The sequence below is a fragment of the Quercus robur genome, chromosome 9 (assembly GCF_932294415.1).
Source record: "Quercus robur chromosome 9, dhQueRobu3.1, whole genome shotgun sequence".
Taxonomy (NCBI): Eukaryota; Viridiplantae; Streptophyta; class Magnoliopsida; order Fagales; family Fagaceae; genus Quercus; species Quercus robur.
The window spans coordinates 27,136,732-27,160,848 of record NC_065542.1 but is presented as its reverse complement, the minus strand read 5'-3'; the positions used below and the strand labels follow the sequence as shown (position 1 = coordinate 27,160,848).

General features: G+C 30.6%; 1 protein-coding gene across 4 annotated transcripts; it reads left to right on the top strand.

The window, feature by feature from the left end:
- Window positions 1-1,518: 1,518 nt before the first annotated feature.
- LOC126700226 (myrcene synthase, chloroplastic-like) lies at window positions 1,519-23,129 on the top strand. 4 transcript variants are annotated; one of them, XM_050398262.1, is made up of 7 exons: window positions 1,519-1,571; window positions 20,537-20,804; window positions 20,973-21,348; window positions 21,629-21,847; window positions 21,962-22,100; window positions 22,212-22,460; window positions 22,576-23,129. In XM_050398262.1, exons 2-7 carry the CDS (start codon window positions 20,564-20,566, stop codon window positions 22,918-22,920), a joined length of 1,569 nt encoding a protein of 522 aa, XP_050254219.1. In that variant the 5' UTR covers window positions 1,519-1,571; window positions 20,537-20,563; the 3' UTR covers window positions 22,921-23,129. The 4 variants fall into 4 exon arrangements, with proteins under 4 accessions (XP_050254219.1, XP_050254218.1, XP_050254217.1 ...); XM_050398261.1 differs by lacking the exon at window positions 1,519-1,571 and adding an exon at window positions 17,428-18,029; XM_050398260.1 differs by lacking the exon at window positions 1,519-1,571 and adding an exon at window positions 20,269-20,432.
- Window positions 23,130-24,117: the final 988 nt, after the last annotated feature.

Here is a 24,117-nt window from a genome sequence, read left to right as displayed (position 1 = left end):
TAAAGACAAAAAAAAAAAAAAAAAAACAACAAAGAAGAAGAAGAAGATAAGAGAAACACAGACATTGCAGAGACCACGAAGAAAAATGGAAAGCTAAGCAGAAAAGAGACCGAGATACGAGAAAGATGCATCAGATCGTGAAATTTGTTGAGAAACTATCTTAGGTGAGTGAAAAATTACAAAGAAATTTGTGTTTCTATTTCGGGCCGGTATCTATTTTCCGGCCGAAATCCGATATTTTTGCCGCTACAGCCGGAATGCTTCCGGTACTGCCAGTATTCAAAGCAGTTTGAAATGAGGACATTTTTGTACCGTTCCAAGCACCGATACGGAAAATATCGGTTGTACCAGCCGGTACGGTACGATATTGACTACATTGCTCCTACTTGGTTGATACCTATATAATATCTATGGAAAACTGTTTTAAATTATAAACTAATTTTTCCATTAACTTTTAATTAATAGTTTTTTCATACAAGACTCTCTATTTGTTTTTTTTTTAAATATATGTGATTTTAAATTTAACTATCCCGTGTATCGCACGAGTTAACGATTAGTTGATACCATAACTATAGATGAAGATATGTAAGGATTGCAAATAGATTCTCTCTCTACGACTTTTCAAGGTTTTTGTAAATAGTTTCTAAAAAAAAGTCTTTGTATTTTGTATATAAGACATCACATTAGTGGTTTGCCATCAGAAACGACTGAGCGAGCGCAACTTGTCAAGATCTTTGTAAATAGTTTCCAAAAAAAAAAAAAAAAAAGTCTGTGTATTTTGTATATAAGACATCACATTCGTGGTTAGCCATCAGAAACGACTGAGCGAGCAGATCTTTGTAAATAGTTTCTAAAAAAAAAAAGTCTTTGTATTTTGTATATAAGACATCACATTAGTGGTTAGCCATCAGAAACGACTGAACGAGTGCTACTTGTCAAGATCTTTGTAAATAGTTTCTAAAAAAAAAAAAAAAAAGTCTTTGTGAGCGTTTGGGAACTGAGTCTGCGTTTTTGCGTTTCACGTTTTCCACTTTTTTTTTTCTTTTTTCCTGCGCGTGAACAGTAACCTCACATGGGTTCACTGTGCAAGGGACAAAAATCACTGTTCACGCACTGTTCACGTACTAAAAAATATTAAAAATGGGTCTCACGGTACTATTCACACATTTAAAAATTATTTTGCTACAATGTTTTCAGTTTTCAGTTTTCAATTTCAACAACAATAAGTTCAATCCAAACGGACCCTTTGTATTTTGTATATAAGACATCACATTAGTGGTTAGCCATCAGAAACAACTAAGCGAGCACATCTTTGTAAATAGTTCCCAAAAAAAAAGGTCTTTGTATTTTGTATATAAGACATCGCATTAGTGGTTAGCCATCAAAAATGACTGAGCAAGCGCGACTTGTCAAGATCTTTGTAAATAGTTTATAAAAAAAAAAAAAAAAAGGTCTTTGTATTTTGTATATAAGACATCATGTTAGTGGTTAGCCATCAGAAACGATTGGGTGAGCACGTGGTACTCTACAAAACTCTAAAAGAAAAAGAGATACTTGGTTTGCTAAGAAAGGTACCCAATTCTTAATTTATACTACAACTAAAGATTAAGATCCTAAGGATCCCACATAGATCCTCTCTCTAGGACTTATAAAGGTCTTTGTAAGTAAGACATCACATTAGTGGTTAGCCATCAGAAACGATTGTGTGAATGTGGGGTACTCTACAAAACTCTAAAAGAAAAAGAGACACTTGGGTTGCTAGGAGAGTGTTAGGATTTACCAAGACCATTGTATTGTTTTTACTGTTCCTATTATGTTAGTTAACTAACTATGGTTTAAAGGGTCCATGGTTTGGTTAAGTGAGGTGATTGTATCTGTGTTAGTTAGGCTGTGGTGGTTAGTTAGTTAGGGAAGTGGTGATGAGTGAGTTAGGAATAACAGAGTGGCACATCTTGTATATTGCATAAAGGCTACGGCCATAATGAGTGAGGATATCAAGCAAGTTGTTCAAGCATTTAACCTTCTTCTTATCTCAATCTTCTTCCTATTTCCTTTCTCTCCTTCTTCCTCTATTTCCTATCACTCTGTTCTGGAGGCAAGGCTGTCCTCGAATTCAACTACAATAAGACCTACATTCCTTGCAGAAAGGTACGCAATTCTTAATCTATTCATAATCGTGATTGTGTGATTTAACAATCATTGACTAGGAAAAAAAAAAAATTTATTTGCTATTGCTTCTGCAAACCATGGGTGGTATCATGCTGACATGAATATGTATCGTAATATATGAGATATATGATCTGTTGTCGTGTTCTTTTTTCTTTTCTTTTTTTTTTTTTTTTTAGAAATTTCTGCTGCCGTTTTTAGTCCTCTATTTTTATTTTTTATTTTTATCACTAAACTGTTTCTTTCCCACCTCCACATTTCTCTCTCTCACATTAGTAGTCATATACTAATACAACTTCTTCTTAAAATAAAAAATAAAATAAAACAACCATGAGTAAAACATGTAAACCCAAAAAAAAAAAAAAAAAATATTCGTGTGTGTGATGAGGTTAGTATATAATATATTAATATTTAGTTAATATATAATTATTTAGTTATTTAATTCATAACTATAAATTTATGCCCATGTTCATGTTTATATATTAATGAAATGAGATGATACTATTTTTTTATTAAAAAAAAAATGTCATAATCACTCATGAGTCATTAGTCATGACTAATTTATACTATTATTTAAGGGGTTTTTCCTGTTTGGATTCCTTATTTTTTAGTTCAAAAATGCCCCTACAACCCTATGTTTAAGTAGAGATAAAACTAAAGGACAATCCGGTAAAAATGCAATACTAACTCCTACTAAAATATTGCCTAAAAAATACGACCACTCTCCTATTAATTTTCAAATTGATTTATTCACTTATAAATTAAATTTTCAAAATAAAAATTATATATAAAATAAAAAAACACTATTTTTTTTTACAAAATAGGACCACTAACAAAAAAAAACTCATTGCACGCGCGAAGCGCGTGCGATGAGGCTAGTGTTTAATTACTGCCTTGCATGCCAACAACGTGGCACCACAAGGAACACACACAATGAATGGATTAAATCTATACTATTATTTAAGGGACTTCTCTTGTTTGGATTCACTATTATTTAAGGGGCTTCTCCTGTTTGGATTCCTTATTTTTTAGTTCAAAAATGCCCCTACAACCCTATGTTTAAGTAGAGATAAAACTAAAGAATAATCCGGTAAAAATGCAATACTAACCCCTACTAAAATATTGCCTAAAAAATAGGACCACTCTCCTATTAATTTTCAAATTGATTTATTCACTTATAAATTAAATTTTCAAAATAAAAATTATATATATAAAATAAAAAACACAATTTTTTTTTTTTTTTTACAAAATAGGACCACTAACAAATAAAAAACTCATTGCACGCACGAAGCGCGTGTGATGAGATTAGTGTTTAATTACTGCCTTGCATGCCAACAACGTGGCACCACAAGGAACACACACAATGAATGAATGAAAAAAAAAAAAAAAAAAAAAAAAAAAAAAAAAAAAAAAAAAAGATCAAAAAGACTATAACCAATAGAAAACTGAAACGTGGCACCCCATTGAAACTTTCAGCATTTGCATTTTAATTTCTTCTAATACCAATTTCAAATTTTCGAATGTTTCGTACTAGTCTACCACCACTTTCCAAATTCCTTTTATTTCGACATTTCTCTCTCAATTGGGGATTCATTTCTTCAAGGGTGAAGATACGTAGATCTAAAAGGGTATTCAATAGTCTCTCTCATTGTTTTGTTTTATTTTTTATTTGATAGTCCTTTGTCGGTAGGGTTGTGATGTATATTTTAGAGGCAAGGCGGCTCAATCTTGCCAAAAACGACAGTGTTTTGACATCCTAATTGAATCGTTTTAAAACCGGTTAAACCATCTTGGTTTTCGGTTTCTCCGATTGAACCTGCAATTCCCAGTTTTTTATGCTTTTTGTGTAATTTTTGGTTATGTAAGATAACTGGACCAAATTGTAGTCCAGTTCTCGATTGAACCGGCTGGTCCGATCCGGTTTTTAAAACCATACTGTAATGTAATAGGTACCTATACTAAATTGGATCCGATCAAAAACACTTTCTAGAGTGATCGTTGTCAATTAAAAGGGTGTTTTGTCACAATTTTCCTATTGTTTTTAAACATGAGAGGTTTGCATATATTTATTTATTATGCATGTAACTTTAAAGACGTCAACTTTTTTTTTTTTTGATATGTTTGAAGATGTCTACTTGTTTGCTCATTTAAAGGTTATATATGGACATGATAGGTTTTATGTATAATGAGTAAAATGTATAAATGTTCAACAATGAATTTACCAATCTCAAGACAAAATTGATTGTTGACATTTTTCAAAGTTGTTTTCATATATATAATATTTATAAAGAGTTCTCGTTCAAAAATTATTTTGGAGTCCAATAAAATTAAGGCTTACATAAGTTAGGGACATGACATCAGGGACGAACTCGGGGCCTAAAGGGGCCCGGGTCCCCCTGACCTTAGAAAAAAAAAATTAGTAGGAGTATATACATCAAGTTAGATACTCACATACAACTTCACCCCCTCCCCCCTCTTTCCAAAATCTAGGCCCCCATCATCAAAACTTCATCAAATCAGCCCAAAGAGATCACAATAGTCAACAACCCATATCAAGAAAAACCTTCAAATAGAACAAAATTTCGGTCTAAATGAAAAAGCATACACAATATAATCATACTACAAATCTGAAATAACAAAACAGAAATCACAAATTCCCCATTTTACCCATTTAAATTTCTTTCCCTCAATTTCACTCTCAACTCTTATTCTTCCTCCAACAACTGTCGTTTTTTACCTAAATCCTTATGCTTCTTCAGTTCTTTCTTGCCTGGACTGTCATATTGTTATGGTTGATGTTGTCTACTGTTTGAACAACAAAAATCCTCCTCTATTTTTTTCTTCTTCTTTGGCTTAGACTTCTCCACCAGTTTGCTGAAATCCTCCTCTATTATTTTTTTCCTTCTCCTTCGATTTCTCCACCAGCTCATTGTCTAATTGTTTTCTCAAATCTCAAGAGGTTTTTAATTTCCCAATATCTACTTTTAAGCTTTTGGTAAAAAATGTCAGATGCACATGTGGTTTATACTATTGTATTTTGTCCAAGAGTCCATCTACACTACACGTGGGATTCACTTCTCCACATCTTTCTTTTTCCTACCTTTTATCTATTTTTTTTTTCATATTAATGATTTGTGGTAGAAATCAAAATGTGTCTTGTGCAGTATATTATTAAGTTAGATATATGAATTTATGGCTTAAAAATAGATTATATGAATCTCCATTTTTTAAAAGCTCTTAAAAAAGAAGAAGTGGGGTTCTAATTTATAAACAAATTAAATATAATTTATATAAAGTGACAACTTTAAAAGGTACATTAGGATTGATTGGTACCTAAATATATCATTCTTTTTCTTCTTAACTAAACTTAAATGAACTTAGTATGAAATTGACCATTTTGCTTAGGTCCCCCCTAAGTTCAAATCCTAGGTCCGTCCCTGCACCTTGATATGTGTTCAAATGACAAATATATAAAATGTAAGTAAATGGACCTCATATATAATTCTACATTCTTCAAGGGTCAATTGCATTGTGTTGATGAACATTATTGCAATTCGTAGAAGTCCAAAATATTTTACAATAGCCTTTCAAAGTTATTAATCTATAAATCTATAAATCTATAAATATATATATATATATATATATTTATATATAATCTAATCTAATACTATATATAATAGTAAAAGCCTTCAAATATGTTTAAGAAAAAAAAAACTTTTTAAAATGCTGCCACGTTTAAGTTAAAATGCGATAAATTACATTAGTCAGGAGATATACACGGTTTAAAATCCTCTCACTATAAATAACAAAAAAAAAACCCGGTTAAAATTAAAGAGGCGATGAAATCGAGAGAGAGGCGATGAAGACACAGAAAAAGAGAGAGGCTTACCGGCGAAGAGAGAAATATCTAAGGCTGGCCTTCACCATCAGTTTCCCCACCCCCGTCCGTTCCCTTTACATATTTAGACCACCAGATTGCCGGAACCGACATCGACAACGGTACGTCTTTTTCTCAATTTTGTAGGTTTGGGTATAAAGTTTAGATTTGATTCGTTTTTGGATTCTCTATCAAAATGTTTGTTTTTCTCAATTTTAGATATTTGCTTTTGTTTTGTTTTTTTAGATTACAGAAATCACTAAAAATATTGATTTTAGTTTGGGTACTTCTGTTTCTAATCTTAACGAAATCTTTGGGATTAAATAAGTATAGAATTGAATGTTGCATTGATACTTATTTTAGGTTTTTCTGCCAAAATACGGTTGAGAGAGAGATACGTTGCAGAAATACAAGGAGAACCGAGAAAGAGAACAATAGAGAGAGAGAGAGAGAGAGAGATTCGGTCTGTCTCAATTTCTCTCAATATTAGAATTCACATAAAGCCCTACTTCCTCCCAACGTCTACCGTTCTTCCGGAACTGCTACCGGTTAGTTTTTCTCTTTGCTTTTCAGTTTATATATTAAATTAGATCAGGTTTTTTATAATTTTGCTGGATTGTTTTTTATTTGACCTTTTGGGTTATATTTCTAATTAAGGTGTCTGAGTTAGATTTTTTTTTTTTTTTTTTTTTGGGTATTTGGTTAAATTAGATCAGGTTTTAATAATTTGGCTGGATTGTTTTTAATTTGACTTTTTGGGTTATATTTCTGATTAAGGTGTCTGAGTTATTATTATTATTTTTTGCTTTGTTTTGGGTATTTGGTTAAATTGATGTGTGGGTATGTATTTATGGTATCCGGTTAAAACTCAGATGAATGGAATGAAAGTCCTTAAGTGAGTTCCAGCCTCTTTTGGATACTTTAAAGATCAAAACAGAGCAATAGATTATTGGGTTTTTTCCTTTTCTTGGTCTTTTAGAAGAAGTAACATGGATCTCTTTGGGATATGCTTTTCAATTTGTTCAATATATCATTCTTTTGAAGAACCAGGTATTAACTTCAAACAATGGGTATGACCTTTTTAATAGTTTGTTGAATTCATTTTTTTTCCGAATTTATTACACATGGTACAATCTTAGGTATCATACAAAAATGAAAAAAGAAAAATAAAAAATGCCTCTTCAAATGTGGCATCATGATTATGTGAGCAGGATGTGTATTCTATTCATGATATGTTGCGATCAGATTGTATTCTAATCATGCACCACAACTGTGTATTATCCATACTCTTAAGAGGATTGACTCTATATACCTTATGTGCCTACTTTGCTATAATGGATGTGGTTGAGTATGGTGTGACTAGGCGCCATGCATTTTGAGTCTCATTTGAGACTAACTGTGAGAGTTAACAAAACTATTTTTTGAGAAATGAAAACAAGAAATGCACATACCAAATAGGAGTACATTAATAGAAAAGACATTCCCAAAGCCTCAAAAATTATTGCAAAAAAATTGTAAAACCCAGGTAGAATCAAATGCAATCCAAATAGTGGTAATGTTTATTTGCAATGGTAAATATACGCATCGCTTTATTATGCATAGCGGTAATGTTTATTTTTCATGACTTCTATTTGTTCAGAGTTTAGGAAAATTTTTTTTTGTTTTGGCCAAAAGGAGATGATTGTTGAGAGATTGAATACATACTGGATTGCTTTCAGATATGCTTTGTTAGTTTTATGCGTTTTTTTTTTGTTAAAATAAAAATATATGGGAAAAGTTGTGTGCTTCATATTTGCTTAAGTTGGTAGAAGTCTTGATGGTGATAAATGTTTGTTAGCAAATGTGAGCGTATGGTGTGGAGTTTAATATGGGTGCACACTCTTTCTAATTCAATCTATTTTGGTTCCCTTTTTTTATATATATAACCCTGTAATGTACATCAAATCCCAAATTTCATCTTCCCACCCTGTTACGGTTTTCAGCAATTTAATTTTGATTTTGTTTGTTTTGTAATGAATATGTGTTTCATTTTGTTATGCGTGTTTGTTACCGGTGTTCTTAAAAAGTTCTATTACATATAACTAATTGGCAATTTCAATTGTTAACAACATTCTATGTAATTTTTTTCTATTTAGATTACCACATCAATCTTGGGCATCCACATCCAATTGAGGGCTTCTCTAGCAGGTGTGAAAGTGATTCTGCTAATCATTGCTAAGTATATAAAAGATCTTATATTCTACTTATAAGTACATTAAAGTTCGCTTGAGCTATCAGCGATGCTTTCTCTTATTAACCAGTAACTCTATTAGTGTCATTTACATTCCTTGAGACCATTTTAAACCTGGTAGATTTAAGGTGTTGTTAGTTTCATTAAGGTTTATAATATGCCATTACTAAAATTTAATTGTATTGTAAAAAGTTAAGAAAATAGAAAATATCCAAACTACTTCATGTGTTTAAATTTGTTAAAGATGAGATTTTAGATGCAATTCCTCCAGCATGTATGTGCTTCAACTTTGGGCATTAGTTTAGTAAAAAATTTCTTAACACTATAGTGCTTGTGACCATTACACATTTGAAACTTCCATGGAGGAGATTTGGTGGCTAGGATTATAAGATGCATTCTTAGAATTCAGACTACAAAAGATTGAGCAAAGTGTAACTTGGCAGAGAAAAAATATGAATTTATTTTTCTTTTCCAATTTTGTTTTAGGTTCTTTTGTGGTTTTCAACTTTTCATAGATTTAATTTAGAGTGTTTCTTCCAATAGATATTAGAATATTGTTTCTTTGTATTTATACATTGGAATTTTACCTAATATTATTATTGAATACGTTCTCCTTAGTTTTTGTGATTGTTATAGATTAGCAAAAATAGTTTTGAGTGTATTATGAATAGAAGTGCACTTCTACTAAAGAAAACAAACTTTCAAATGCGGAGTTCAAAAGGTTGTATTAGCTTCTATCATTTCAGAGGTTACATTTGAACGTGGATAACAATCATCCATTTAGCACACCAAAGAATCCATTTTGTTCTTATTGTGTATACCTTTTTAGTTGGCATGTTCAAGATGGACAAAATAAAAAAATAATGCATGTGAGAAGATATGTATTTGTCATCATTTTTTTTTTCCAAGTGCTATTGTGCTATAGTTTTTACAGGCGAATGATGATGGCCCAATTCATCCATGTGAAACAGTGCTGGCACTTACAGTCCATGAGGGCTAGAATATGGCTTAGCTCACTAAATGTTTTTTGGGTTAATGAATTCTTAGACTTTATTTTCTGCTATGGGGAATTTTGGACTTTTGACAATGTTATCAAACCTAACTCTATATCCCACAATTGTCATTTTTGTTTTTTGAATTGATTGGCATTATTAAAACAAAGCCTTTAATAAACATATTAATTGTTGTATTTATTGCATAGTTATGTCAAATTTATGGTATTTTAAATGTGTAAAATGTTCCCTGCACGTTGTGTTGTTTAAATGCTAGTCTATATATATATATATAAAACCGAAACCTTTAAAGCTCCCACAATTTTCCACATCATCATTATTTTCTTTTTCTTTTTTTATTTGAGTTTAATTTTTTTTAAGAGAACAACCCGACTATTCTTTTTCTCTTCCGACTCCCCTCCTAATGCAGAAGAACTCCTCTCTCTTTAAATCTCTAACCTTCCCCAAAATCCTCAACCTCACGCACGCAGTCTCTTTCATTTAAAAAAAAAAAATTGCTAATGCTAATGCAGAAAGAGACCTAATGCAGAAGCACTCCCTCTCTCACTCTAAATCTCTAACCTCTATGGGCTATGGCATTCCTGCTACAACGTTTTCAAAGATATTGATTGGACTGGCTCAACATATTCAGATAATGGTCAGGATCGATAGCCCTCATGGACTGGCTCGAATCCCCTAATGCCCACATCTTCAAGATCAACGTCCCAGGTAACACCTGACTCTCTAATTTCATTTGGGTATTAAGCAAAATTGAATAATTTTTGTTTTCTGATTTATAGATAGTTTGACTAAATTACACCCTTACGTTCTGTAATTTTTAATAGAGAAGAGTTGATTGGCTTGCTGAAAACTTTAAGATAGATGAAGGAGCGAGTCGATAATGCAATTATGTAAGCCTCTATTGAAAAAATTAGTGGTAAATTTTTTTTTCCCTTTCATTTATATGCTTATTTTTGTATGTTCTCAAACTTATATCTGATAGTTTGGCATGGATAAAGATCACAACAAGGCATTAGCAGAAGGGTTGCTCCTTTTCAAGAATGGCTTCATTATGGGCACAGCTGATTCCTTCGATATTTGACGATTTTTTAGTGAAGTTATTGAAAATTTTCAAACCTAAACAGGTAATTATTTTAATTCACTATATTTATTTCTTTATTAAAATAGGTTGGCCATGATTCTCAGTTTGTGGCTTTAGTTTCTATAACCATATGAATCATAAAATGAGTAATAAAAATCATGTTGTTCTAACTTTGGTTAAATAAAGAATAAAATTCAACTGCATTAGCTTTCCATCCTACTTAATAGAGTATATTTATGTATAGAATGTGAACTGTGATACTAGCAAGTAACATGATTTAAAGGCATTAAAACCAAAGATTATAGCAACATGACCAATCATCCTTTTTCCTGTCTATTCTTTTTAGTTGAATCTTGGGAAACATCGTAGAAGATCAAATTCTACATGGGCTTTAAAGAATAGTTAGCGATTTTTTACTTTAATTTTAGGATTTTCCCCTTACTAGATTTCTTTATTTGTTAGTGGGAGTGAAATTGTGGTTTTTAGGTCAAATTTGGCACTTTGGTTTACTAATATTTTTAAATTGTATTCTTTTAATTCAAAACTTTTGAATAAGGTTCTAGATACATAATAGATTTTTGGGTGTCAATTTCAGTTAGTTACTGTTTTGTTATATTAGATGTTACCCATAAGATAATTATACACAAGCTATGAGTTTTCCATCTTTGAAAGACTGAATCTTCATCAAAACATATAGAGGCTTAAAAAGTAAAATTTTATTTTAAATTTGGGGGTTTAATAGGATTTAGTTTTTGGTATTTTGATCAGTTGGATTTGATTTAGGTGATTGGGTTAGACTTTGTTTTAATTAAGGTTTTGATTTAGAACTATTCCTCTTCATTTGCTATGATTTTAAAAGGTTGTTTATTCATTTGAATGAAATTGTTGCCTCTTTTTGGTTGTTTAATTGTTTTGATAATGATTGAGTTTGTTTCTTTGTTTGGTGTTTTCAAGTTCACAAAGCAGTTTTTTTAGGCTATTATTAGATTGACCTCAACCTTGGACTCATGATTTGAGCCTTTTCACAAAGATAATGCTCGATGAAGGTGTTACCCGCTAAGTCAAAACATAATGATTTGATGGCCTCTGGTGAGTGCAAAAGTTTGAGTTTTTTAAATGTTTGATTTTTTTTTTATAACAAAGTCATTATATTTTTCAATAATTTTTTATTATTTTAATGATTTAATTTAAAAGATATTTCATTAAACAACTTCATTTTAATAAGTAGAGTATTTTTGGTGTTTTAGAAGGTTCAGAAGTGGTGGAGAAAGTAGAGCAGCCTTAAGTTGCACATTGTTATGGTGGATATTAGACTTTTGTCCTTATTAGTTTATATAGTTCGATATTTGGTTCCTTATGATTTGAAGAGTGAAGGAGTTTGTGTATGGCCTTGCAAAAGATGGGTATGTGCAGAGTGATTTCTTAGCTTAAGGTTTCTGTCGATGACTTGATTTGAGAATAATTTGTGCTTGACATATTGTTCTTTGTAACTTTTGTTACTTTTACTGTAAGTGAATGGACAGGTACCTAGGGTCGTATTTTAAAGTTTCATTTGAAGTTTTCTATATATGTGTTGTTGTAGTTTAAAATTGGTATTTGAATTGTTAAATTGTTAATTCACAGTTTCATTGTTCATCTCTTAATCATGAATAATAATATTGTTATTTGCAACCATCATAATTTGGTATCAATGATGTGATCATTTCAAATGTTTTTCTTTGGAGTTTAGATAGAGTCTATTTTATGATTAAAAAAATTTATAATTAAAAGACTTGAAAATAATTTTTTTTTAAAAACAAATTATTGGATATGTTGGATCTTAAATTACTTCTGTTAGACTCCATCCTTTATGGCATCATTAAAAAGAAAACTCATATAGATAGGTATTAGGATATTATTTGGAACTATCATAATGAACTGACGTATTATACATGATATGAAGCTAACTATATATAACATCCTATGCTATAAAATAAAAATTTGGCCTATGGTTATCTTCACTTTTAGTTAAAATAGAAACTTTATTAACTAAGTTTTAAGAAATTTAAAATTCTATTTCAAAAAATTTCCTGAACATTAGATTTTATTTTAATTATTTTTTTGATAGGTTATTTTAATTATTTTAATTATCTATCATAATAATTTTATATTGTAAAATAATATTGAAACAAACAAATTTAATTGTGTAGCACTTAAAGAAATGAAATCATTTTGAGTTCAAGCCTAAGGTAGACTTGGCTGTATATGAAAATGGAGGAGTGTCTTGATTTGGTTGGATGAAAGTTTTTGATTTAGTTGAGTGAATTTTTTTTTTTTGGTATTGCTGATATATATATATTTTTTGTTTAAATGGTAATATTGCTACAATAATTTGATGATTTAGGGACGATCTTATATTGGGGACTTTTTAGCTCTCAATAATTGAAATTAGAGAAATGTTTAAACCTGAACATGTTAACATTTAATTTAAAACAATCTTGTGCATCGTACAGGTTAGATCGAAACCTCTGGAGTTCCCACAATTTTCCACGTTACCACTATTTTCTTTTTCTTTTTATTTTAGGATTTATATCTTATATATTTATTATTTCTCTTCAACGTGTAATTATCTTCTTCTCCTATAATTTTTAAATTGATAAAAAATTTAATTTGATTACAATCCAAATTTTACTACAATTTATTTGTTCATATCCTATCAAATTCTTTTCCTCTTTTTTTTGGTTCTCCCATTTTTTTAAAACCAAAGCGATAAGTCAAACTGGTGGGCCCTTATAGTGTTGAGCTTGGCCCATTTGAATTTATATATTAAAATAAAGTTGGTTCTGTTCTTCATCTTCAACTATAACTCTGTTTTGTATAACAAACTTTTATTTTACAACATAGTCATGTGTGTTAAACAGAGTTGGTATCAAAGAAAAACAATTCACTCGGTGTAATTTGTACTATGTATTTTATACATAAAACCCTCATATGATCTTGGAAAAACCACTCTATAAAAAAAAAATTGTCATCAATAACAAGAAGAAGAGCTTATTCCCGACAATCAAAACCACAAATTTCCAAACAATAATCAATTTTATACTACTTATATGTACAAAATTTGTTAGGATTTTGGAACTGTTGTGGATTGTATATGTGGTCTTTTGTTATATGTTTTTTTTTGAAGTATTAAGTTTATCATGTCAGGATTTTGGAATTATCATGGACTTGGTAAAATATCTGTTTTCAAACAGTGGAAGTGTTGAATGCAGGTATTGATATTTTGACAAGACATGAAGATGAAATCAAGAAAGATTGCACCTCAATGTTCTTAGAAAGTTGCTACTCTACCCTTCTTTCCTCAGAAATTTTTTTCATACTTTATACACCAAGACATAGCGTTAGTGGGTTATTAGGCTCAAAAAGTTACATATTGTAATTATGTTCTTGTTGTCAATCAATGTGCTCATAAAGTTTATCATTTTAGGATTTTGGAACTATAGTGGACTTTGTAATATGAAGTTCTTTAAAGTATATTTGCATGGTTGTGGTATTTAAAAAAAAAATGAATTTTGTTTTAATATTTGTGTTTTGGTGTAATACAAATATATATATATATATATATATATATATATGGTTCTTTAAAGTCTCTGTGCATGGTTGTGGGGGTTTTTTTTTAAAAAAAAAAAAAGAAAAAAAAGAGAAAAACCTTATTTTGAGGGTTAGGAGACCCTTAAAAAAAGGTTATTATACTTATATTTATTTTTAAACTTTTCAAAGGTGGCCAACCCTGCATAAAGAAAAATCAATTGTTTCAAGGGTCATGTAAGGCTTTGAAATTTCTATTTTGAGGGTTACGAAGGCATTCAAAATTTCTCTTTAGAGGGAATTTGTTTTAAAGGTTATCAAGGGTCATCTAAAGCCTCAAAATAATTTTTTTTGAGGGCTTTTCATACATATTTCAAGGATTTGGACCCTTGAAAAAACCAACTTTTTTGTAGTGAGCCCATAGGTTTTTTTTTTTTACCTGATTTTGGAATCTCAGATTGATTAGTACAATAATATGGAGTGAAGAGGTGCATTATTTATATTAAAAGTGACAATTCATATTGATAAGAAACTAAATAAGGGCGTGTAATAACTTCTATACATACGGTGGTAATGTAGCGTTGGTGAATGTGAGAGTTAGAAGACAAAGTTTTGTCTTTTTTATTTATTTAAAATATGCATCCTACTTTGTTGATACCTATACAATACCCATAGGAAACTATTCAAATTTTACAACAATTTATTTGTTCATATATTATCAATTTCTTTTTTGGGATAAATCATAAAACAAAAGCAGCCATTGCCCACTATTGTGGTCTTTATTTATTTAAAATATGTCTCCTATTTAAGGGAGTCAATTTCATATCAGAGGCTGTATTGGTTTAGCCAGTGAAACAATATATTTCGATACCAATCAATACCAATGTACCGTTTCAGATTTACCGTTATTTTATATATTTAATATATATATATATACTAAATATTTTTTTAAAAATAATAACAACATAAAACTTAAAATCTGTTGTTAAAATATTATAAATATAATATTTTTACTTTTGTTTTACTGCTACACGTATCTCAATTTTCAAGTACCATCTGCCAACAAATAGTTAATAACTCACCTTTTTCTTTCACCTCCACTCATTCTCTTTTACTTTTACAATTCATCTTTCTTTATTTTTTATCTTGATATCTCCTCCACATGTTTACATTCACTGTGTCTTATCACATTTGAAATTTCAAAAAGCAAGTCATCTCAATATCTTTGGTCAGAGACGTCAGTCATCACCTGGGCTCCCAAAGAAAAACTCAAAATCTTTGAGAAGCAAAAAAAAAATTGAAGAAGAAGAAGAAGATAAGAGAAACACAGACATTGCAGAGACCACGAAGAAAAATGGAAAATTAAGCATAAAAGAGACCGAGATACGAGAAAGATGCATCAGATCGTGAAATTTGTTGAGAAACTATCTTAGGTGAGTGAAAAATTACAAAGAAATTTGTGTTTCTATTTCGGGCCGATATCCATTTTTCGGCCAAAATCCGGTATTTCTGTCAGTACAGTCGGAATGCTTTTGATTCTGCCGGTATTCAAAGCGGTACGAAATATTCCAAGCACAGGTACGAAAAATATCAGTCGTATCGGCTAGTACGGTATGAAACTTACTACATTGCTCCTACTTGGTTGATACCTATATAATATCTATGAGAAACTATTATTATAAAATAATTTTTCTATTAACTTTTAATTAATAGTTTTTTCATATAGGACTCTCTATTATTTTTTTTTAAAATATATGTGATTTTGAATTTAATTATCCCGTGTATCGCACAGGTTAGCGACTAGTTGATACCATAACTATAGATGAAGATATGTAAGGATCGCAAATAGATTCTCTCTCTTCGACTTTTCAAGGTTTTTGTAAATAGTTTCTAAAAAAAAAGTCTTTGTATTTTGTATATAAGACACCACATTAGTGGTTTGCCATCAGAAACAACTGAGCGAGCGCAACTTGTCGAGATCTTTGTAAATAGTTTCCAAAAAAAAAAAAAAAGTCTGTGCATTTTGTATATAAGACATCACATTAGTGGTTAGCCATCAGAAACGATTGAGCGAGCATATCTTTATAAATAGTTTCTATAAAAAAAAAAAAAAGACTTTGCATTTTGTATATAAGACATCACATTAGTGGTTAGCCATCAGAAACGATTGAGCGAGCGCGACTTGTCAAGATCTTTGTAAATAGTTTCTAAAAAAAAAAAAAAAAAGGTCTTTGTGAGCGTTTGGGAACTAAGTCTGTGTTTCTGTGTTTCACGTTTTCCACTTTTTTTTTTCTTTTTCCCTGTACGTGAACAGTAATCTCACATAAATTCATTGTGCAAGAGACAAAAATCACTGTTCACGCACTATTTATTACTGTTCACAGCACTATTCACATGCTAAAAAATACCATCTGCCAACAAATAGTTAATAACTCACCTTTTTCTTTCACCTCCACTCATCCTCTTTTACTTTTACAATTCATATTTCTTTATTTTTTATCTTGATATGTCCTCCACATGTTTACATTCACTGAGTCTTATCTCTTTTGAAATTTCAAAAAGAAAGTCATCTCCATATCTTTGGTCAGAGACGTCAGTCATCACATGGGCTCCCAAAGAAAAAACTCAAAATCTTTGAGAAGCAGTAAAGACAAAAAAAAAAAAATGAAGAAGAAGAAGAAGATAAGAGAAACACAGACATTGCAGAGACCACGAAGAAAAATGGAAAGTTAAGCAGAAAAGAGACCGAGATACGAGAAAGATGCATCAGATCGTGAAATTTGTTGAGAAACTATCTTAGGTGAGTGAAAAATTACAAAGAAATTTGTGTTTCTATTTCGGGCCGATATCCATTTTCCGGCCGAAATCCGGTATTTCTGTCAGTACAGTCGGAATGCTTTTGATTCTGCCGGTATTCAAAACGGTACGAAATATTCCAAGCACCGGTACAAAAAATATCAGTCATATCGGCTAGTACGGTACGAAACTTACTACATTGCTCCTACTTGGTTGATACCTATATAATATCTATGAGAAACTATTTTAAATTATAAAATAATTTTTCTATTAACTTTTAATTAATAGTTTTTTCATACAGGACTCTCTATTTTTTTTTTTTAAATATATGTGATTTTAAATTTAACTATCCCGTGTATCGCACGGGTTAGCGACTAGTTGATACCATAACTATAGATGAAGATATGTAAGGATCGCAAATAGATTCTCTCTCTTCGACTTTTCAAGGTTTTTGTAAATAGTTTCTAAAAAAAAAGTCTTTGCATTTTGTATATAAGACATCACATTAGTGGTTTGCCATCAGAAACGATTGGGCGAGCATATCTTTGTAAATAGTTTCTAAAAAAAAAAAAGACTTTGCATTTTCTATATAAGACATCACATTAGTGGTTAGCCATCAGAAATGATTGAGCGAGCGCGACTTGTCAAGATCTTTGTAAATAGTTTCTAAAAAAAAAAAAAAAAAATCTTTGTGAGTGTTTGGGAACTAAGTTTGCGTTTCTGTGTTTCACGTTTTTCACTTTTTTTTTTCTTTTTCCCTACGCGTGAACAGTAACCTCACATAGGTTCACTGTGCAAAAGACAAAAATCACTATTCACGCACTGTTTATTACTGTTCACAGCACTATTCACATACTAAAAAATATTAAAAATGGGTCTCACGGTACTATTCACACATTTAAAAATTATTTTACTACAATGTTTTCAGTTTTTAGTTTTCAGTTTCAGCAACAATAAGTTCAATCCAAACGGACTCTTTGTATTTTGTATATAAGACATCACATTAGTGGTTAGCCATCATAAACAACTAAGCGAGCAGATCTTTGTAAATAGTTTCTAAAAAAAAAAACTCTTTGTATTTTGTATATAAGACATCGCATTAGTGGTTAGCCATAAAAAACAACTGAGCGAGCGCGACTTGTCAAGGTCTTTGTAAATAGTTTCTCAAAAAAAAAAAAAGTCTTTGCATTTTGTATATAAGACATCACGTTAGTGGTTAGCCATCAGAAACGATTGGGCGAGCACGTGGTACTCTACAAAACTCTAAAAGAAAAAGAGATACTTGGTTTGCTAAGAAAGGTACCCAATTCTTAATTTATTCATAATCATGATTGTGTGCTATAACATTCATTGAAAAAAAAAAAAAAACATTATTTGCTATAGCTTCCGCAAACCATCGGTGGTATCATGCTGACATGAATATGTGTGTCGTAATATATGAGATATATTACCTGCTGTCATGTTCAGTCCTCTATTTTTACTTCAGTGTTAATTTGTGTTTTAGTAAATCCTGATTCATAGGCACTATGATTATTTTTATATGAGTTTGTTCTAAATATTCATATCATATGTGATTGGATATGCATGCTATCAATCCTTTGAGTATTGTGGGCTAGATCTGTTTCGGTGTTTCTTTTCTGCTGGATTTCATAGTGGGGGTGCCAATAGGTCTTTACTCTTTCGTTTGATTTCCACATGATGTGATTGTTAGAGTGATGATTCTGTGTTGATACAAAATTATAAATAATAAAAAATTGTTTGTTTTGTTAAATCTAATGGACAATTGATGCTGTGAGTAAAATTGTCAAAACAAAAATCAATTGACTTTATAAAGTTTAAACTTTAAACTACAACCAGTAACCAAATAGATATTTAGAATTATGAATTTACGATTGCTAAAAAAGAGTTTTACCTAGTTGTAAACTTCTAATTGAAGTGTTAGAGATATATTAGACATATTAGCCTAATGTAATAGGTCCAAACTCACTCCTACTTGTACTAGTAGTTTAAGGTTTAGTCACCAATACATACGTGTTATGGTTCATTGTAAGGTGACAGCTCCAAGAATTTTTTTTAGGGAAAAAATTTTAATACAAAGAGAACTTAAATATATCGAGTTATCGACAAATAATAATAATAATAATAATAATAATAATAATAATACGTGAAGTTTTACAATTTTATTCTACAAGTTTTTAAATTTTGAATGTTACATAATATAATTCATTACGAGTATCTATTGCCAATATGGGTAGCCATAAGCTATGACCATTTTATTTTGTTAAGTTTGTCTAACAGTTTTATCTTTATACAGTCATTATTATCTATTTGACTTTGTTTTTATAAAAATATTTTAGACTAAATGACTAATCTCAACTCATTGGCTCTGTATTAATTATTGACGTACACAATCACACTTATTCATATATAAAATTATACACTACGTGTCTACTTAACCAATCAAATGCTTGAACAATCACTAACTTTACAATTTTTTTCTTGAATTTTACTAACTTTATAACAAAACATTATTATAATATGATAACAATACACACACATGTAAAAAAAACCCTCTATATTTCCTAATTATTAAATTATATAAAGTTATATTATATTTATATTGCATACACAAATATCCACACACATCATAATTTACACAAATAATATTATAACAAAAAGTAATATACACAATCAATATTAGACACACTCACACACATATAATATAAATTTATAAAAAATAATTACACTTACAATTCACAAACACTTACTTTTTACTCTTAGAGTCGAAAATACATGTAATAAGGGTGTGCAAGATTTAAGTCAAGGTGTGCAAAAAAAAAAAAAAAAAAATTTAAGAATAAATTAAAGTATTAAACTAACAAAAAAATATTTTACACAAATTTTTTTTTTTTTGAAGTCGAGGGGTTCATTTGAACCCCTTGAATAGGTTGTAGCACTGCCCCTGATTGTAACATAGGTTATTGTATTACACTTTTATATAATAAAGATGTACCTCTTAAGGATTTTCTTTGTGGACGTAGGCCAACAAGGCTGAATCATGTAACCTTCGTGTTCTTGGTGTTCCTAAATTTTGTTTGGATCTATGTTAACTCATGTAGTATAGTTTTTGGTGTTTGATGTGCCAAATACTAAAAATTCAGCATTTGGCACACCTTATGCTAGTACTCTATTTAACTCAACTTATCACCCAATAAGAGAGACGAAATAGACAGGATTCAAATTGTATCTATATAAAAAAATAATTAGTCCTTTGTTACAATGATAAAAAGCAATATTATGAAGCATATGTTATAGATTGAATTAATTAATTATATATATATATATATATTATAGGCCGACAAGACTGAATCACATAACTCTTGTCTCTCTTACTGTAGCCCTTAAGGGTTTTCTCTTAATCTTTTCAAATAATAACCTATTCAATCACAAAAACCATAGTAACTTTGCCTCAATGGATAACATATATGTAACCTACTTGCTTCTCCCCCCTACTTGCAATTTCACAGGAGCACCCCCCCCCCCCCCCCAATCTAAAGCTTAGTCTATAACATCCAGCTTGCTAGCAGTGGCATGGCAGACAACAATACTTCAAATAATTCCATTATCGTTCGGCGATCCGCAAATTACCAACCTTCCATTTGGGACTATGATTACATCCAATCACTGAGAAACAAATATGTGGTATCATTTTTTTATTGTTTTCCAGTGCTATATTGTTTTACTAGTGCTTCTGACTATATATTACTTGGAAATTGACTAGCCCCTATGATAAAATTGTGATGTAGGGAGAAACTTGCATTGGACAAAGTAATATGTTAAAGGAACATGTGAGGATGATGCTTCACAAAGTGGTGGATCCTTTAGAGCAACTCGAGCTAATAGATACCTTGCAAAGACTCGTATTATCTCATCACTTCGAGGGAGAGATGAAGAGAATATTGGAAGATCTATACAACAATGATCAAAGTGGTGATACGTGGAGGAAGGAGAATTTATATGCCACAACTCTTAAATTTAGACTCCTAAGACAGCATGGATATAACATCTCTCAAGGTAATTTAGAAAAAAAAAAAAAAACATTTGGCTATTTAAACAGAATAAATTCATCTCCAATTCACCTAAAATGGAAAGAGTACATTTAGGTAAAGAGTTTATTTCTTGGATTTGATAGTGTACATACTACCATAATATAGTTAATAATTATTGTGTTGGTCATTGCAGGAGTTTTCAATATTTTCAAGGATGAGAGAGGGAAATTCAAGGCATGCCTTTGTGAGGAAACCAAGGGTATACTATCCTTGTATGAAGCATCATTCCTTTTGACAGAAAGTGAGAATATGTTGGAGGAATTGAGAAATTTCGCAACCAAGCACCTCCAAGAATATGTCAAGCAGAATAAAGATAAAACTCTTTCTGCTATGGTGACTTATGCCTTGGAGCTTCCACTACATTGGAGAATAATGAAGTTTGAATCAAGGCGGTTTATTGATATATATAGAAGTAGAGAAGACATGAACCCTATCTTACTTAAACTTGCAGAAATGGATTTCAACATGGTGCAAGCAGTCCACCAAGAAGATTTAAAACAAGTGTCAAGGTTAAAAAAGCTTATTATTTCTCACATTAAGTTGAGCTTCATCTGACATATAATTAATATGTTAATTACTTATTATTGAAGATCTATATAGATCCTCTATTGAAGAGTATAACAATGTATATTAAAATTAAAATCAATTTAAGTGTATAATGATGAATATTAAAATTAAAATTAAAATTAAAATTAAATCTCATGGGAACATAAAACATATAATCAAGTTTATTCTAGTCTACAATTTAAAGTTAGATTCTTGATATTCTCTTGTTTGGTTCATAAAAAGGTGGTGGAAGAACACTAGGCTTGGAGAAAATTTGACCTTTGCAAGGGATAGGCTAACGGAGCTTTTCTTCTGGTCAATGGGTATGATATATCAACCTCAGTTTGGATGTCAAAGGATAAATTTAACAAAGCTGGGTGTACTTATAGTAACGGTAGACGATGTTTATGACGTATATGGAACTTTAGATGAACTTGAGCTCTTCACAGATGCCATTGAGAGGTTTTTATAAATGACATTAGTACATTACTCCTCAAACCCTTTAAAGCTAGCTATTTTTGACAAAAAGACTAAAAATTTACTCTTTCATCTTTTTCTTTTTTTGTGTGACTCTAGATGGGATATTAATGCAATGGATCAGCTTCCAGATTATATGAAGATATGTTTCCTCATTCTCTACAACTTTGTTAATGAAATGGCTTTTGATCCCCTTAAGGATCAAGGATTCCATATCATTCGATACCTTAAAAAAGCGGTATTGACTTTATTTGACTTCTAAATCCATCATTGTTTATTGTTAACATTTTCTCCTAAATACATGATGGTTTTAATTCCTCTAATTCATGGTCCCATTTAATTGTTTCAGTGGTCAGATTTATGTAAATCTTATTTGTTGGAGGCCAAGTGGTATCACAACGGATATATACCAAGCCTTGAAGAATACCTTGAGAATGCATGGATATCAATAGCAACACCACTTATACTAATGCATGCTTTCTTTATGGTCACCAATCCAATAACGAAGGAAGCCTTGGATTACTTGGAAAAGTACCCCAAAATATTCTATTGGTCATCAATGATTCTACGACTTACAGATGATCTTGGAACATCTGCGGTATGCTAATCACACTATCCTAATAGTTTCATTAAGAATGCTTTCAACTACTTCACACAAGCATAGTCTAACAATGTTTTCTTTTTCTTGTTTCTTTTTTTCTTTGGAAACTTAGAATGAATTAGAAAGAGGTGATGTTCCAAAATCAATCCAATGTTACATGAATGAAACTGGTGCTAGTGAAAAAGATGCTCGTGAGTATGTGAAGTCTTTGATTAGTACAGCATGGAAGAAGGTGAATGAAGAGAGAGTTGCAAGTTCTCCATTCTGTCAAACATTTATTGAAATTGTAATGAACCTCGCAAGGATGGGTCATTTCATGTACCAATATGGAGATGGGTTCGGTGTTGCAGACCGAAAAACTAAAGATAGTATATTATCGTTACTTATTCAGCCCATTCCACACTCCAGGATGTCTTCTGGCAATTCAAATGCTACACCAAACTTGAACATCAATTAAGTGAAGACTTTAAACCATGATTTATGAGTATGGATTTTGGTTTTGGAGGAGTTATCATATTTAATAAGTTGGTTAGGGTGCTGTGCAACGGGTGGCCAATTAAGGTTTTTTCTATGGACCCCCAAAATAAAGTAGGAGTTTGGTTTTCTAATATGTTGTGGTTAATCAATACTTTATTTAGTTTATTTGAGTGTTTAGTTGGTTTATTATATTCATGGATGTTGTGAAATTTAGTAGTTAAATCATTATGTTATCTTTTGAAAAACGTTGGTCTTAAAATATGGAGGCAAAAATAAGAATTGTTGACTTTTAAAGTTTTAAGATAGAGGTGGAAAATTCTATTATTGCATTGAAATATCTTTGACAGGGTTAATTAATGAGAAGTACTACATTTACAACACTTTTACAATAAATCTTAAGTGGTAAGTTGTTATTAGTTGTTATGAGTGAACAAAAAAGTAATTTCAGTTGTGGATTCAAATTAGAATGAATAATAACTTACTACCTATGATTTTTTGTGAAAATGTGGACATAGCACTTCTCATGATGAGTTAAATGAATTTACCTATAGAAAATCCAATTTGTACCCATTCATCCTCTGACCCTGTTGATAAAAGGTTATCCCATTTCCAAAATGGAAAATCACACATGGTTTAACTAAAAAGGCAAAAATAATTGGTTTCAAAGAAAGATGAATGTGCATGCATAAAACATGTATTCCATCCAAAAGGTATGAATGATTTCCCGACCAAGCCCCGTTCCATAAAGGTCTTAGCCTTTACATTTTTATTGCATGCTAGTTCTACATTTTGTTTTTCAAGGCTTCAATATGTGCCTAAAAATTCATCAAAATTTGCTGCCATTGCTTTTTTTATAATCAACATGAGCTAAATCTTTTTTTTTTTTTTTTTTTTCCCTAGGTGTGATTTTGATTCATAGGAATAGGCAATAACAATGATACTATTGATCAAATCAAGTACGGCTGAGATTTCTGTCAATAAATATTTTATGTGTAAAATATTCATTATCATTTTTTTAATAATATTACACAGAAGTGATATTGAGCATTATCATATTTTTTTGATAATATTTTATGTATTATAGATATTACACAGAAGTGATAATGAGCATTAAATTTTTTTAATGTATGAAGCGGTTAGGTTAGTGGTATGTCAAAGTTAAAAAAAAAAAAAAAAA